The sequence below is a fragment of the Oikopleura dioica genome, chromosome PAR (assembly GCF_907165135.1).
Source record: "Oikopleura dioica chromosome PAR, OKI2018_I68_1.0, whole genome shotgun sequence".
Taxonomy (NCBI): domain Eukaryota; kingdom Metazoa; phylum Chordata; class Appendicularia; order Copelata; family Oikopleuridae; genus Oikopleura; species Oikopleura dioica.
The window spans coordinates 2,363,441-2,379,251 of NC_137293.1; the positions used below are offsets into that span (position 1 = coordinate 2,363,441).

At 39.8% G+C, this 15,811-nt stretch overlaps 5 protein-coding genes across 6 annotated transcripts; 3 read left to right on the forward strand and 2 right to left on the reverse strand.

Annotated features, from left to right (window-relative positions):
- The first annotated feature begins 92 nt into the window (after positions 1-92).
- On the forward strand, positions 93-1,172 carry LOC145701172 (nucleoside hydrolase-like). The gene is made up of 4 exons (XM_081778398.1): positions 93-404; positions 443-674; positions 748-994; positions 1,040-1,172. Exons 1-4 carry the CDS (start codon positions 93-95, stop codon positions 1,170-1,172), a joined length of 924 nt encoding a protein of 307 aa, XP_081634524.1.
- A 2,355-nt stretch (positions 1,173-3,527) lies between these two features.
- On the reverse strand, positions 3,528-6,345 carry LOC145701173 (solute carrier family 49 member A3-like). The gene is made up of 7 exons (XM_081778399.1): positions 6,094-6,345; positions 5,693-5,792; positions 5,001-5,647; positions 4,367-4,945; positions 4,056-4,310; positions 3,674-4,015; positions 3,528-3,634 (listed from the first exon to the last, which is right to left on the reverse strand). Exons 3-7 carry the CDS (start codon positions 5,104-5,106, stop codon positions 3,528-3,530), a joined length of 1,389 nt encoding a protein of 462 aa, XP_081634525.1. The 5' UTR covers positions 5,107-5,647; positions 5,693-5,792; positions 6,094-6,345.
- A 2,278-nt stretch (positions 6,346-8,623) lies between these two features.
- Positions 8,624-10,012, reverse strand: LOC145703528 (uncharacterized). The gene is made up of 4 exons (XM_081780891.1): positions 9,579-10,012; positions 9,255-9,537; positions 9,094-9,210; positions 8,624-9,052 (listed from the first exon to the last, which is right to left on the reverse strand). The coding sequence occupies exons 1-4, from the start codon at positions 9,699-9,701 to the stop codon at positions 8,817-8,819; spliced, it is 759 nt and encodes a 252-aa protein (XP_081637017.1). The 5' UTR covers positions 9,702-10,012; the 3' UTR covers positions 8,624-8,816.
- Positions 10,013-10,397: 385 nt separating this feature from the next.
- LOC145701174 (uncharacterized) lies at positions 10,398-12,420 on the forward strand. The gene is made up of 8 exons (XM_081778401.1): positions 10,398-10,449; positions 10,529-10,621; positions 11,082-11,163; positions 11,223-11,377; positions 11,448-11,695; positions 11,742-11,943; positions 11,990-12,322; positions 12,370-12,420. Exons 1-7 carry the CDS (start codon positions 10,398-10,400, stop codon positions 12,160-12,162), a joined length of 1,005 nt encoding a protein of 334 aa, XP_081634527.1. The 3' UTR covers positions 12,163-12,322; positions 12,370-12,420.
- A 1,856-nt stretch (positions 12,421-14,276) lies between these two features.
- Positions 14,277-15,790, forward strand: LOC145703536 (uncharacterized). 2 transcript variants are annotated; one of them, XM_081780899.1, is made up of 4 exons: positions 14,277-15,129; positions 15,167-15,234; positions 15,277-15,508; positions 15,721-15,790. In XM_081780899.1, the coding sequence occupies exons 1-3, from the start codon at positions 14,403-14,405 to the stop codon at positions 15,406-15,408; spliced, it is 927 nt and encodes a 308-aa protein (XP_081637025.1). In that variant the 5' UTR covers positions 14,277-14,402; the 3' UTR covers positions 15,409-15,508; positions 15,721-15,790. The 2 variants fall into 2 exon arrangements, with proteins under 2 accessions (XP_081637025.1, XP_081637026.1); XM_081780900.1 differs by having other exon boundaries at positions 15,176-15,234.
- The last annotated feature ends 21 nt before the right edge of the window (positions 15,791-15,811 follow it).

The window sequence follows — 15,811 nt, forward strand, 5'->3', positions numbered from 1 at the left end:
GTCGATTGTGATCCGGGAATTGATGATGCTCTTGCGATTCAATATCTTTTGCCAAGGGTTCAAAATCTCTTTTCAATTATTCAAAGATCTATATGAATCCTTCTTTCAAGAATCTCAAATCATCTGTTGAAATTGTCGCTCTAACGATCGTTGATGGAAACGTCAAAACTCATCAAGGCGCTGCAAATGCTCTTAGAATCTTGAAGAGTAACAATCTTGAGAGTATTCCACCGATTTATCTCGGCGCCGATTTTCCGGAAGAAAGTGATGGATGGTATGGTGAAGATGGTCTTGGAAATCAACAAGGACTCGAGCCGAGAATCTCGGGTAATGATGTTGAAAAGGGCGACTTTTTAGAGATTGACATGGGCAAATCAGCGGGGCAAGCGATTGTTGATCTTACTGTAAGTCAAATTGCTTATGCAGCAAATGAATACTTCAGCTTGAACACGATGATATCACAATTTTGTCCCTTGGGCCGCTGACCAACATCGCTCAAGCTCTCAAACTGGACCCAAGTCTTCCTGAGCGCGTAAATGAGTGGACAGTCATGGGAGGAAATTTGTATGGAGCTGGAAATGCTCCGGGACAGGCAGCAGAGTACAACTTTTGGTTCGACTATTATTCTGCAGAGAAAGTGATATCAAGGAAGATTTCTCAAGATGAATTTTTCGGCATTTTCCTACAAACATTAAGGAATCAATCAAAGCTTTCTTCCTCATTTGACGCCAACGATCGTGACCCTAGAACTCGCACGACAATTTCCCTTCCCGATTTCTTTCTGGCACGATATGGATGAGTCATTTATAAAATCCGTCTCAAAATATGATGCAGAGCGATACTTTGGAGAGTTTCACCCTCGATGCCAGTTCGACAACGGCCCTGGTTGGAGAATTTATGATTTGCTCGCCGCTCTTTGTCACACAAATCCGGAAATCATTACTGAGGCTTGGGAGCATTCTGTCGGAGTGGAGACAGAAGGAAAGCACACGAAGTAAGTTTTCTTGAATCTTCGAACCCCGAAATGATGGTTTTTCAGAGGGCTGCTTGTAATCGACCGATATTCGATTGGTGATGGCATTTTCGACTATGAAGGCAAAGCAAAGCTACCAACTACTGTTGATATAGCGAAAATATTGAGACTTCCTGGAATACAGGCATTCGAAAAATAATTCAAGCTCTGTAATAAATGAAAAACAAGTGATTTTTTTCAAAAACAAAACTATTTTGACCTTGAACTTTCATTTTTAGACTTTACTTTAAGTAACCCGCAGTGGGATATTTAGCACGTGTTTTTCAGCATTTGCTTAACATTATGACCCTGTTATAAAGCTAGCTCAGGTCAAAGCTTTCCATTTCGTGAAAATGAAATTATTTTTTTCTCTCCTGTCCCTTTCGAACTCAGTCTATGGAGACCCTTTGAAAGATTTTCCGAGGAGTCTTCAGGTGTCCGAAAGAGATGAAATTTGCAAGTAAAAAAATGTTCTTTCTGATAATTTTCACTTACAAATTTGTTTTTCATAGGGATGAAGACCTCCAAAAGGATTGCCAAGCAGTCTGCAGAGCTGAATATAACCGCTGTCGGTTGCTTTGTGAGACAGAGTATTGTCTCTCGATCTGCCAACGAGAATATGAAAGTAGGATAAAATCATTCTTTCTACTTATCGTTTTGTACAACAGCTTGTTTTGCAAATTGCCCATGCGGAGAAAATTGCCCAAATTGAAAGATTGACCGAGGATGGTTGGTACGATAACTGGGATAACGATCAGTAAGAAACTTTGACTGAATATTTCCAAAAGTTTTTTTAGCCTGGAAGGAGGAGAAGCCCATTCATTTATCTCTCTTCCGTCAGGAAAAATGCTCATGCTTGGAGGCTACGTGCGGGATACATGGCCAGGGCCAGAGAGATACCAGGATAAAATTTGGGAGTTCGATCTTGATGAAAAATGGTGGGTCGTTGGAAACCTTAAAAAAGTAAGAAAGAAAAATATCATCCAGGTCGTTCATGGAGGATCAGCAATGATGATCAACAACTCGATTTTCTACTTTGGTGGAGAATATGAAGAAGAGGAAGGTTCGGACGATTTCGAAAGCCCGATTCAACGCATTGATCTCGAAAATGAAACGATCGCCGAAGACGGTGTAGAAGTCATCGGCAATCACGATTTCCGCTCTTTCTTTCCGAAGCTTTTCTTCTCTTTTCTTACGTGCCCTGCTTTAAAATTTTAGATGCTACATTATCGCATACTTAGTTTCTGATCGAAATTAATCTACTTAAAAGTTTTGCAATAAAAAAAATTTTGTATTCGTGTATATGATATACAGTATATCTCAAGCGACTTTGATCCCAACTTAAAAGATCGAGATTTACTTGTTTTAGGGGCCTGCTTTTGATCGATCAGTATTCAGTCGGTGAAGGCATTTTCGATTATGATTGTAAAGTGAAGCTTCATACTGCTGTGAATATGCAAGAAATAATGAGACTACCAGAAAGACAGGCATATAAGAAATAAATCATGTTTAGCAGTTTTTTTTTATCAATAAAGAAAAGTTTTTTTCCATGAGATACGAACAAACGAATCAACAAAGTGCTGTTCGTACAGTTAACAGGGTAATAGAAGCTAGTTTTGGTATATCTGAATTAAACAAGTTATTATAAAGAATTCTTTATGATAACATATTATTTTTTGACTTACGACTACCTATCAGCCAAAGAGGCGCCTACAAATCGAATTAGTAATTTACATAAGTGTTTCTTCTTTCAAGTCGAGCGATTCGTTCTTCATATTGAGCCACCATCTCGTTCATTTTACGTTCATAGTCATTTCGCATGTCCTCCATTTGTCTTTCCCATTTTTTCTCGTCGTCGTTCATCTTTTTCAACGCATTTTGAACGGTCTCTACGTTGTATGTTGTTTGTTTTCTGCAATAAACTAGGAGCTCTTCCGGCGAAATTTTGATCTCTTTCGGTCTATTGACGTCGTACATATGATTCCAACTTGGAACAGCGGAATTTCCAAGTTCCCAAATTTTGCATCCAGATTTGGAGATTATTGGCCTCAAATGTCTCAGGTTGAACAAATCTTATTTCCGCTGAATTTTTCACAGTCCATTCCAGAGGAAGATCCATTTGATCCCGGGTTCAAGGTTTCATGGTTCTGCAGCGGAACCTCGTTCTGCGGTAAAGTTGAATCAGAGCCCTGTAGTCGAGGATTTGGAATGACCATTCCAGACGGAAGTCCTGTAGGCACATTTAGGGAAAATGTGAAGTAATCAGACGTTTCTCCAGGGTTCTCTTGATTTTCATGATTCTTGCGATTCATGATGCGAGGAATTCTTGCAAATTGAATGAATTCAGACGAGAAATCAAAGAGAAAGAGGAGTCTCTACTTTCCCTTCGTATTTGCACAGATTTTGATTTCGTTTATTCTTGCGAAATGCAATGTTTACAAGAAGATTCGTAACGGAAAAAAGGGAAAATGTCGCATCTGAATAATCTTTCTTATAAAATTAATTCTACATTGGATTACAAGGAAGTTGTTACTGAAGTATCTTCAAGCTCTTCATAATGATGTTTTCTTCTGTATGAGCATTTGTACAAAAAGAGAAACAAAAACCAGAGTCCCAAGATCACTAAAATAGTGTTGATATTGGCAAATTTTTCGATTTTACCAATATCGAGGTAAAATGAGAACTCCGATAAATCTTGCCCCTCTTCCTTTGGATTGCAAACAGATGAGTCAGGCTCGAAACCTTGCGGAACCGCCGCACTCCCGAACATCATAACCGCCGCTAGAAGTTGCCCGAGCATCATCATAAATCCGGTTGAGGTTGCTTCTCCGACGGGAAAAGTCGACTCCGCCGCCATTTCGCAACAAAGCGGGAAGAAACTCAGCCCTCCTAGGCCATAAAGTCCACAAACGACGCCAATCCATGGCTCAATTTCTGGCGTATGCATGATGAAAGCGAAACCAATCGAAGCACCAAGAGCGACAAGAAGCAAAATTTTTGCGGCTAAAAACGAAATTTCAAATATTTCAGTTTTCAATTTTACCCGGAGAATGATATTCTTTTCCATCAATGAAAATCGACAAAATCGCACTGAAAACGATTCCAGTAACAATTATAGCTGAGGCACAAATTGAAGAGCTGAAAGTATTGTCGTATCCCCCAGGGCAGAGAAATTGGACAAGAAGGGTAAGTTTTGTTGAGAAATGTCCGATTCCGATTGCTCCGCAGACGAGAATCCAAATGTATTCGCGGCCGTATTCCTTGAAGAGATATTTTAGTCGTTGTTTGAAGGATAGTTCTTCTGCTTTGATTGGGTTTGAGGGTAAATATTTTTGACTATTTTTGTCTTCAAACCCGTTTCTGAAAGATAATTGCCTTCTCCAGGAATGAAAAAGGACGCAAGAAGCCCCAAAACAACTGGAATGGCAAAGATCAACGCTTGTATCCACAAGTCACTTGCCGATCTCACAATTATCGGGGCTGTTACTGCAGCAATCATCATCCCCAGTGGATTCGAAAGGGAAGAAAGTGAGTTGGCAAGTAGTCTCTGATCAGCTTGAAACCACTGAGATGCCATTTTTGTCGGAATAACGAGGATGAAAGCTTGACTGACAGCCATAATTGCAGTCCCGACAAGGGCAACTGGGTAGCACCAATTGGGTGCTGCTATAAAATCGCCATTTTGATCGAGTTCTTCATGAAAAAGCGTCGATAACCGGACGACTGAGCCAGCAAGATTGAACGCCGCTGCTATCCAAATCGACTTTCTCAGACCAATTATATCCACACAATAGATAGCGACAAAGCCAACAGGTATTCCCACCAGCATGAAGAGAACTGAGAACAAATCAACTTGATTGGTGGTTATTCCGAAGTACTCTGTGGTCGGCCCAGGAATCGGAGCAAATGCTAGCCAGCCCATTGCATTGCCACCTGCAAATTTTATTAACGATATTTTCGCGGGGTTGGTTTTCAAGAAGCAAATAACCTGAAGTTGCCATGACAGTGAAAAGAGCAAGCCATCGATAATTCGGGTTTATGCTTAGTTTTTCATCTGTTGATTCTTCTTCATTTTCCTCTTCCGAAAAAGACATGCCTTCAATGATTTTTTGCAAACAGGTAGTTAGCGAAAAAACTGTGTCAGAAATATTTGCAATGATTGAACAAATAAAGGGGAGTGTGAAGAAAATTTTTCTCTTTTTTTCAATGATGTCATATTTGCTCGTAAAATGAGTAAAATCTCGTAAATCAAGATCTTGGAAAAAGATTTGTTTTATTCGAATTTTGAGGAAAGTAATTGGCAAGGTCACGGAGTTGCTGAGAAGAGGACACCACAAAGCATGTTAGACGAGCGCTGCTTTACCGGAAAATGTGAACGGTCGTAATGTCAGTGGCTGTCAAGGTGCAAAAACAGCAAAAAAAGAAGACAAACGAAGCTCACGTTCAATTTTTGAACCTTCCTGAGCCATCGGCGCCGACGCCCAAATGAACCTCAAATTCCATTTCGTCGAGCTTTTTAGCGGTTCAACTGTGGATTCCGCTCTCCGGAGGGAGCTAGTAATGTGCATAGATAAGATAAGTACTGATACTACAAGCTCAGAACCGCGCCTCGTCGGGCAGAGGACAAGTCAAAATCTAAAATGAAAAATTTCGAAACGAAAATTCAGCAATTGAGCTTACCTGAATAGCTACTGCTGTTTCACTTTGGTAAGCATGTAGCATAACTTCATCCCTTAGTGGCGTAAATTGCTTATTCGCCTGCGCCGCGCCGGCCACAGTTCTAAATCAAATTACGACTCCATTGAATAAGCCCCTCACTTTCGAAAAAATAAAGAAGCGCTTGATTCTTTATTGAAAAAAATTGTTTTCACAAAACGTGTTCTTGCAATAACCATTTCTTAGTTGACATAAAATCAAGTCTTTTCCCGCCCTTTTTTTTTAAATAGCTAATGCGCTGCGTAAATTACTCAAAATAATTACTTGCGAAGTAAATTATCGAAAACGATTTCTAGCAGAAAATATTTTTCTCGATTTTTTTTTCCATAAAAAATTCAACCGACGATGAAAATAAGAGATAATACCTGATAGACGTTGCAACGGTTTTGTTTTCATTGGCCCCCCATCGCCGGATAACTGAACCGCCATCACCCGATTGTGGCAAATTTTATCACTTACAATTATGGTCACAACTCTGTTGAACAAAAATTGCTCAAAAACGCGATCATCCAACGTTTTTTTTTTCTCGAAAAATATTCTTTCTTTTCAAAAATTGTGACCCTTACAAATCTTGGAATTAAAACTTCAAGCTCCTCGTCAGAAACATAAACATTCGTGTCTTGTATAAAGGGTTTGAGAAGCATTTTTGAAAAGCGAAACTTTAAAATTCTAGGGCTTTATTAGTTTTCCTCAAACCCGGCCCTTGAAACACAAGATCTCTTGAATTGGACTCGAACTCGACTAAAGATAAAAATAATTCGACCCTTTTTGACAGCGCAGAATTTTTAAAACGAACCTTCTTTCAGAGACTTTTGCATGATTTTGCAAAAGAGAAGTTCTTCTTCCAGGACAATTCTAGTGTTTTCCGCGGCATTTGTGCTCTCTTGTTTGCTTCTGAAAATAAAGTCTTTGATGAAAAGAAGGTTGTTTTACTTTTTTCTTCGTTCAGCTTTCGGCATTTTTGCGAAATCAAGTCAAAAATAAGCTCTTATCTTTTGAATTTATACGTTCACGCCTAAGGGGATTAGCTCGAGGGTTAAAAATGGCCTTTTATAGAGCATTAAAATATATTATTTTCTTACCCGGTCATTTTCTCTATCGTAAAGGAAAAATTTAAAATGTCAAAAAGAAATCTTTTCAAAAGAATATTTAGTACGGAGTTTTATTATTCTCAAGGGCAATCAGTCCCGCAAAGAGAGAGAAAGCGCAACGCATAAGGAAAGCGAGATCAGCCGCGTCAGAAGTAGATAGATAGGAGGGAGGCGATTTTCTGGCAGTTAGATTTTCTGGCAGTTAGACTTTCTGGCAAAGGCGATTTTCTGGCAATGCCAGAAAATCTAATATGCCAGAAAGTCTAACTGCCAGAAAATCGCCTCTTTTGATTTCACATCTATAGTTAATGATCCTGGAAGATAAAAAACGGAGAGAAGAAGAGCTCGGAATTCATCTTCTGATTCTTCTGAGAAATAGTCAGGCGCGCGTGGGCGGCGCGCTCCTCCCTTATTCGCCGCGCTGTGCTCGCCTGAATTTAGTTGATAAATCAACGGTTTTTCAAGCGGAAATGATGAAGATCAGAGAAGAATTAACTGCCAGAGGAATTAGAGAAGAATTAACTGCCTATAAAATTTTGCCCAATTCGCTTAAAACTTATGAACTGTGTTTCCGCTTTGTTTCGCCTCCAAACTTCAACCTTTCGTATTTAATGTATGATGCGTTTTCTTCTCTCTTTCGATGCACAAACCGTTGATAAGTTAAATGTTTCTATTTTTTTTCAATTTTTGACATTAAAGCTTTACGAGTTGCGAAACTAAAATACTGTCTATCATTTTTAAATTTTAATTCAGAATTTCAATTTCAGAAAGGACTCAGTGTTGAAAATTGACCATATAAAATAACAACGGGGAGAATATTGAACCCGTTATAATTGTGGGCCTCCAGAAGAATTTACCCGTTATAATTGTGCCCTTTCTTTAATTTAACATGATTTTGAACTCCTCGAAAGATATTGAAGAACTTCCTGCCAGTATTCTTCTCGCAGACAACAAAGAAAGCTTCCGAATTCTAGGAACTCGATGAATCAACAAAACGACGTGCTCGATTCCATCTTTAGGAGCTCCAACGAAGAAGAAAAATATATAGGAAAGGAGTTTCGAATTTTCTTTTGCAATCAATTTTTTCACTTATTGGTTTATTTTTCAGCGGCTTCAATTAACTGAGACGTTACAAATTTACCGGTGCAAATGCGTCAAATACAGTGCTGTGATTGGCTGAATTAGGGACACGTAGTCCTTTGAAAAATGAAAAATCGCCATAAATCCGAAATTTTTTGAGATCTCGAAAATCTGAGATGATACTGGCATAGAGCTTGAGATTCTCCGTCGATACGTATAAAGATGTCTTGGGCTACAATGTAACCCTTAGGCGCTAGAGCAACAGCAAGTTTGCCCCGGTAATTTTGTAACGGCTCTGACCTATGGAAATCGTCCGTAACGAATGTAACGAGTTTGATGAAAATGTAAGGAGCTTTTTTTATAGAACATCAGAAGTCTTCTTCGTCGGAAGTGGCGAGTACTTCTTTTAATTGGCGCATCAAATCGTCATCGTCTTTTTATTATTTATCAAGTTATTCTAATTAAATACAATTAAATAAGAAACCATTATATACGTGTAAACAATCCTGGGATATCTGCTTTTCTCATTTCTTCGCGTTTTCGCAATTTCGCATTTTCCGCCTTCATTTTTTCCAGCTCTTCCCGTAACTCTGCGATCAACTCTTCATTTTGTTCTTTTTTTCTTTGAATGGTTTGACGCCGTTTATTTGCTATATCAGCATAGTAGCCCTAAATATTCTGCTATTTTCTTAAAGAAACATACAAGCATTACCTTAGGATCATTTTCTCTTTTTTTTCGATTTCTTTCTTTAAGAATTTTCTTTTCTTTCGCAATTTGGGCTGCCAAACGCACTTCGGCTTCAGTTTTCTTCTTTTTCTTTTTTGGTGGGGAATCATGCTCGCAATAGGTTGATTTTTTCGCATTCCGCTTCACTTTTGCGCACAAACTACGCGTATTTTGCGAAGATTCGGGGCGCTCATCTAGAATAATTAACATTCTGCTTGATAAAACTAAACTTACGATCCGATTCAGAATCTGACAATGAAAGATCCCGCGTTTTGCGCTGTTTTGCGGATTTTGCGCTGCGAATATACTTCCGTGGCTGCTTGGGTTCAGATAGAACCAGCTTTTCGGGACTAGTTCTGTCATCAAAATTCCGGTAAGAATCAGATGTTGGACGAGAACGATTAGCTTGTCCGGCTTCGTCATTTTCTTAAATGAAAGTCATTTATTTTTTAAATATGGACAGTTACCTTGCTCCGATTCTGAAGACGAAGGACGATTTGGAAACTGTTTTCTGATCGTTTCATCTATCTCATCGGTTTTATCCAGAAGTCGTTCCCAATGTATTGGAGATGGCGATTTTTCAACTAGAAATATTAAATTTTTGATATTTACATTTTTGATATATTACAGTTTTCAGGCTCACGATCCTCATTGTCCGACGGTAAAGAGTCCACTGGAGGTGGGTCGAACTCATGGATAACAGCTGGCACATCGACTTCATCATTGCTCGTCTCCTCATCGACTCTTCTTTCCACTCTTTGAACTGGCTGAGCGATTGGCGCCGCAACTCTTCTCAAATCGAATTCTCCTCCTTGCTGAGCGAAAGGATCTGGGTCAACTTGCTCACCAGCTGTTTCTTGCTCATCGCGAACTGGGGACATCACAGGCATTGCTTCTTGAAACTGGTATGACTAAATAATTTTTATTTTTGTATAAAAAATAGTAACTATACGTCAGCTGTTGATTCTTTAATCAAATTTTGAAATACAGCAGTTTCTGGTTGCGTGGCGTTGTTGATAAAATGTCGGAGTTTCTGAGTAGATTTCAATGACTCGGCCTTTGATCTGGCCCTCATCAAGCCGAAGCCGACAGAAACAATTGCTTCTTCGATTGAGCCATTTTCTGCGCATTTTTTGTCAAATCTTGCTAGCTGCTCGTAGCGTACAACCGCAACTAAGGCGCACAATCTGTCATTTTTAGTACTTTGCTGGCTGTTGCTCTCAAGCTTAGCAATTTCCGTACTGAAGCTTTCACTTTTAAAGCCATTAGCAATGGAGATGACCGTAGATAGCTCTGTCGCATTGTTGATTCCTTGATCCACCAGGGATGAGTTCTAAACATTTAATTTTAGTTGGAATCGCATCTTCACGAATTCGATGTTTTTACAAGATTTCCCATCGAAAAAAGGTAACTTACCATGATTTCAAGACTGTTATTAGTCAAGAATTTTGAACCATTCCTCGCTCCTATCGATAATGCAAGGGCCCATGAACTAGGAGGGAATTTAGCATCGTCATTCAAGTACGTCGTAGAAAGATATCTGTAGAACTCATTAATCTCGTCTTTGATTAGTGGTGTAGACAGTTCATCAAGTGTTCGACGCAAAAGCTGCATAAATGTGTCGTAGAATGTAGGTTCGGTCAAGTGAATGAATGGGATCGCATGGATGAGTGCTTGGAGTATCTTTCCATTTTTCTCCCAGAGTGCCAACAGTCCATGACTTTGTAAATATCTTCTAACACTCTGTAACCAATGAAAGTAGCACCCAACCATGCGTAGATTCTTCTCCGGCCATGTTTCGCGAATCGAATTTCTGAGCCCAGGTTCGAAATCGGACGAGACAGTTGTAAATTCAGAATCAGGACAAAGTTTCTTTTTGTAGATCAATTTACAGTTTTTCAGGAAAATCGGCTGCTCTGCTATTCAAAACTACCGAACGGCCGATTGTGGTCCTCATCAACGTTATTACACACGACAAATTCGCTGCCGAACCAAGTAAGTTCAAAATTTTCAATATTGATCATTTCCTTTAAAGCCTCAAAGACAATCTTGTAGCCTTCTTTAGACTGACCCTTGAGAATAATAAAGAATCTAGGATTAACACTATCATCTCGGTCTCTTGATCCAATAATGAGGAGTTGACGGTAGCCAAACTTCTTTTGCTGGCCTTTCGTAAAGAATTTACCGTCAACAAACCAGTGTTTTGAAGAGGTCAGCATGCGCAAATCGTGTTGAGTCGCAAAAGCTAGAGCTTCATCCCATATCGGGCTTCGTTGTTCCGGCGAAAGAAACTCATTCATTAGAATCCATTTTGTTTCACCATCGCCTTTTCGTGATTTATTAATGAATTATTACTTTTCAATGTTCGTTTCGTGAAACAAAAATGATGTCCTCGTTGTCTCCACCTTACCCCTCATCTTTCGAATCGTTTTTAATCAAGCTACATTTGGTTTAGGTTCCATCCGACTAAAGACAGTAAAGTACAATGCAAAACACGAGCACGAATATGTCAATAACTTCAAAGTCTTGCAAAACTCGTTCAAAAAAAATGGGCGTAGATAAGGTTTGTCTTCATCAAAATTATAACTCTACACAGAAACAAGAAATTAGACTACGTTGACGCGCCACAAAGTTATGAAGCAGATTCTGAAACCTTCGCAAGACACAATATTCTCTGCGAGAAGAAAGGACTCTGGACTCTGCCAGCTGATTATCCACAGGTAAAGCGTATCACTCAGAACTTTCTTTACAGTTATTCAGACAATTCTTGAGTGCTTCCAGCGAGGAAGAGAGACCGCCAGTGATAATGCTATCATTTGAGGCACTCCGACGCCAGATTTGACAGATTACACGACCCGTACTTATGGCGAGTTCGCTGCAACATCTCAATACCTGGCGAATTCACTGAAAAAGCACGGACTTATCAGTGGAGAAAGCAAAATTGCGATCTACTCGTCGAATTGCTACGAATACGACGCAGTAATCATTGGAGGATACTATCAAAATATATGCAATGTTTCGCTTTACGATACTTTTGGTGAACAAGCAGTCAAATACATTCTCGAGCACGTAAGTTTACAACTTCTTTACGAGATTATTTTTACTTTTTCTTCAGATTGAAGCTCCAATCTGCTTCGTTCAAAATCAAAAGAAACTTGACCTCATTCTCAAAATCAAGCCTGCTCATCTTCAAACAATCGTTGTGTTTCGAAAATTCAAGAAGGTCAAGTCCTCCAATTATAAAATCATAAGTTTCGACGATTTTATTGCAATCGGAAAAGACAGCTCGTTTGATAATGTTCCGCCGACTTCTTCAGGTAAAAATGATAAAAATAGGGGCGATCATTTAATTTCATTATTCAGACATTGCTACGATCAATTACACATCCGACACGACTGGCGATCCGAAAGGCGTCGTCTTGACTCACAAGAACATCTGCACCGTCTGCTGTGGCATTACAATCTTCTCGGTTAAAGAGCCTTGGAAAACAAGCGACGTCTGGTTCAGCTATTTGCCGATGGCTAATATTTTTTAAACTTGTTGACGTGCCCGACATGGATTATTATGCGCGCGAAGGAAAAGGAGAAATCTGCTTCCGTGGCGACAACGTCATGCAAAGTAATTTCCTTTCACCACTGTCAAGTGTCTCACACTTCGTTCAATGGTTTAAAAAGTTTTTCGACGCTAACTATCAGGTAAATCAAAAAGAACGCGAAATCCTTTTTCAATTCTGATTTCAAAGGGAGAACCTCTTGGTCCCGTTCATGCGAGAGCGAACGCTGGTGTGACTCCCCGCTTCAAATTCGCTGCAGTTTCTACAACAGCAAAGAAAGCACCCGCTCGAGCTGGAGCTCCCGCTGCTCGGGTCCTCGAAGCCCCAAGAACTCCTGCATCGTAAGAGAAGCCGCTTGCGGCTTCGAATTTATGTTAGTTCAGGGAAAGACAAAGGAAAAAGAAGAACGCACGGCCTCTGCTTTTCTACCGTATCAAGGATGTCCCAAGCTCTAAAGGATAATTCAACTCAAGATTTAACTAAACTATATTCACTGTCATTTCTTTCGTGCATCTGTGCTCGGTCAAATAAATCACTTTCCTAGTACTGTCATCCAGTCTTCCAAGCGTCGAGGATCAGGAACTGTAGCGGCCTTTATTTTTCTTTCGTACTTTCTGGAATTCTGAGCAAGACGTCTCATCTCCTTTTTCGTGAAAAGATTGCCTCTTTCCATGCTCGAAAGTTGTGAATCTTTTTGAACTTCTCCACGAATTGTCTGTTGACTTTTTGGGCGAATTTGGTTCCTGTTGAGCATGGACACAGTCGTTGCGTACTGTAATCGCTTCTTTTCGAGTGCATCGTTCTTCAGACATTTATTCATGTGAATGTCTACTTTCGACTCTAGCTTTCCACATCGCCAATTGCTGAGCTCAAAAAAACGAGGAGATTCCATATCAACAACTTTTGCAAACATCCAAATCTTCGTTGAACAGCGGAATGAAGCGTCTTTCGAATATGATTGATTTTCACACTCGACTCGCATCTTGAAACGGAAGTCAGGATCGTCGTTTTTAGAATGCAGAATCGTTTTCTTCGCTTTTCTTGCTTTGAAAGCAAATGATCTGGAAGCAACTTTGACGAGGAAGGATGCATTGTTTTTTGAGTTTCGTTGAATCGTTACCAAGGCAGGGTTTTCGACAGTACCACCAATGTTTTCTTACACGTTTTATAAAAATTCATTGACAAAGGCCACTTTTGACCCATTTATTCAAGATTAATAGCTGTAGCAAACATAAATCAGCTTCTTCCGGGAATTTCTGTGTTAATCACCCGGTGTTTGCATCTGATTTCGAGTACTTGGTCACAGTGAGCACCCACTGAGATAATGGCGCACGCAAATGCTTTTTGAAACTGAACTTGTTATAAAACTATCCTGAAAATTCTTCCTCAGAAGGTGGTGGAATCGGTGTCAGTTTCAACATTTTTCTATCCGCATTCTCTTCATCATCCTCCATTTTCTCAGAAAAATCAAAATCTAACTTTTCAGCTGCCTGTTAACCCGTTTGTTACTCCGAAAATAGCAAGAACGAACTGTGGATGCTGCCCTCATTCTATTTTTAGCGCAGAAATTTCAATTCCAAATTCGTCGTCTTTTTTAGCGCCCTGAATAGTCGGCTTTTAGATCAAACGCTCCCGTCGAAAGGTGCAAACTCCTGCTGAAACTGCTCCGGAATGAAATTTGTGTGATAATCACCAGTTTTTCGAATTTATAAATGATTTTATTAAAAAGAGTTTTTTGCAGAGTTTCAAATAATATGCATACTAAAAAGGCGATTTTCTGGCAGTTAGACTTTCTGGCAGTTAGATTTTCTGGCAAAGGCGATTTTCTGGAAGTTAGATTTTCTGGCAGTGCCAGAAAATCGCCTTTGCCAGAAAGTCTAACTGCCAGAAAATCTAACTGCCAGAAAATCGCCTCTCTCGATAGATAGTGTTTATCCTGGCTAGACTTATCTCTTCGACCGCGGCGGACGTACTTTTTCAACCACGTGACTGTTTGCTTTGTTCACCGCTCAACTGAATAACCGTTCAAAATGTGCTGATTATCGCTTTAGATTTTGGACGAATCAGACTGCACCGTTTTCAAGAGCTCTAGAACTTGATAAGATGGAAAGAATTGTCAAATATTAAGGGGGTTGCCTCCGCTATGTCATTTTTCTAATCAGCTGATAACAAATCATTTCAAAATCTTCCTATAACACACACTTTCATCGCTCGTAAAAACGATGACTAACCCGGTCCACGCGCGGTTATTTTCAAGAACATTTTCTTCCTCATCATTTTTCTTTCATAAAATGCTCGATTCCGAACAAACTAAAAGAGAAAAAATCAAAGAGTTCCGTCTTCTGACCGACGTTCCCGACCACCACGATACGGAAGCATTTTTGTTACAACGAGGTTGGAATCTTCAACGAGCGCTAAATGACTTTTTCGATGCGAATCGGAATATTGAAGAGATACCGCCACTGCCTCTTGCGGGATCATTCACCAATTCCTCCTTATCCCCTTCTTCCGCAAGTGGGACAAGGACGAGACACTATCAAACTGTTCGATCGCGAGTTGTCACCAATAATTCCAGTTCAATTTGGCAAAGAATCGAGGAAAACAGGACACCGACACGTCGTCGAGCCCCATCTCCCCCACGAAATCGTCCTCCTCAAAGATCCTTTGTCACAGATCAGTATCCCACTCACCCTCCCCCTCCAAGAACAACATCAATAAATCAAGATCGCCCGAAACGTCAAGCTCCTCCACCGCCCATTCAGAGAAGCTCTGATACCATTGGCCTTGACCATACACCAGTCTCTTCAAGAACCAGTCAAGAAAGAGACACAAATCCTGCAAGAAGTGATGTTAACCCGACACCAGCTTCACCAGCGACGCTTCAAAGGCATCCAACGTTGAATAAGAAGCAACAGAATCTCGCACTCAAAGTTGTGAAAAACTTTTCAAGTAGATACTTTCACATTCATTTTTTATTCTATTCTAGAACTTTTAGATCGTCCAAAACGACAAGCGCCGGAAGCCCCAGATGAGCCACCAGAAGTCGATGAAAAAGTAAGTGCTTTTTTCTCGTTTATTTCTCATCGGGAATTTCAGGTTGAATTGGAGTCGAAGAAAAAGGAATTGAAAGAACTAGAAGAGAAGTTAGAGGGCTTATTGACATGTTCTATTTGCTGTGGAGATATGGAAAGAAAGGCGCGGCTCAAAATATTTAAGATTCAAATTTGATTTGTCCATGTATTTTGAACACGTTATATAGGCAGCTCTTCAGGATTGTGGTCACGTGTTTTGCGTTGATTGCTGCCAACGGTTCTATTCTGCATTCAGAGTACGTACAAATAGCTTCTCATTGCCCCGGTTCAAGTAGCTTAACCCTTCCCAAACAGAAATTGAAGCTCTAAAAAGGGAAAATCCGGAAATGAGATAGGATTCCTATCTTTTATTTTTGACATGACATCGTTTCCGGAAGAGTTTCTAGCGAAAAACTCGAAAAAAGACGAACCAAGTTTTCAGTTTTTTTCTTCTAAAAATACATTTTAGCGCGAATGTCCCATCTGCCGAAAATCCTTCAACGACTACATTCAACTGTTCATGTGAGAAAAAAAAAGAAGAGGCGATAAGCAAAAAATAA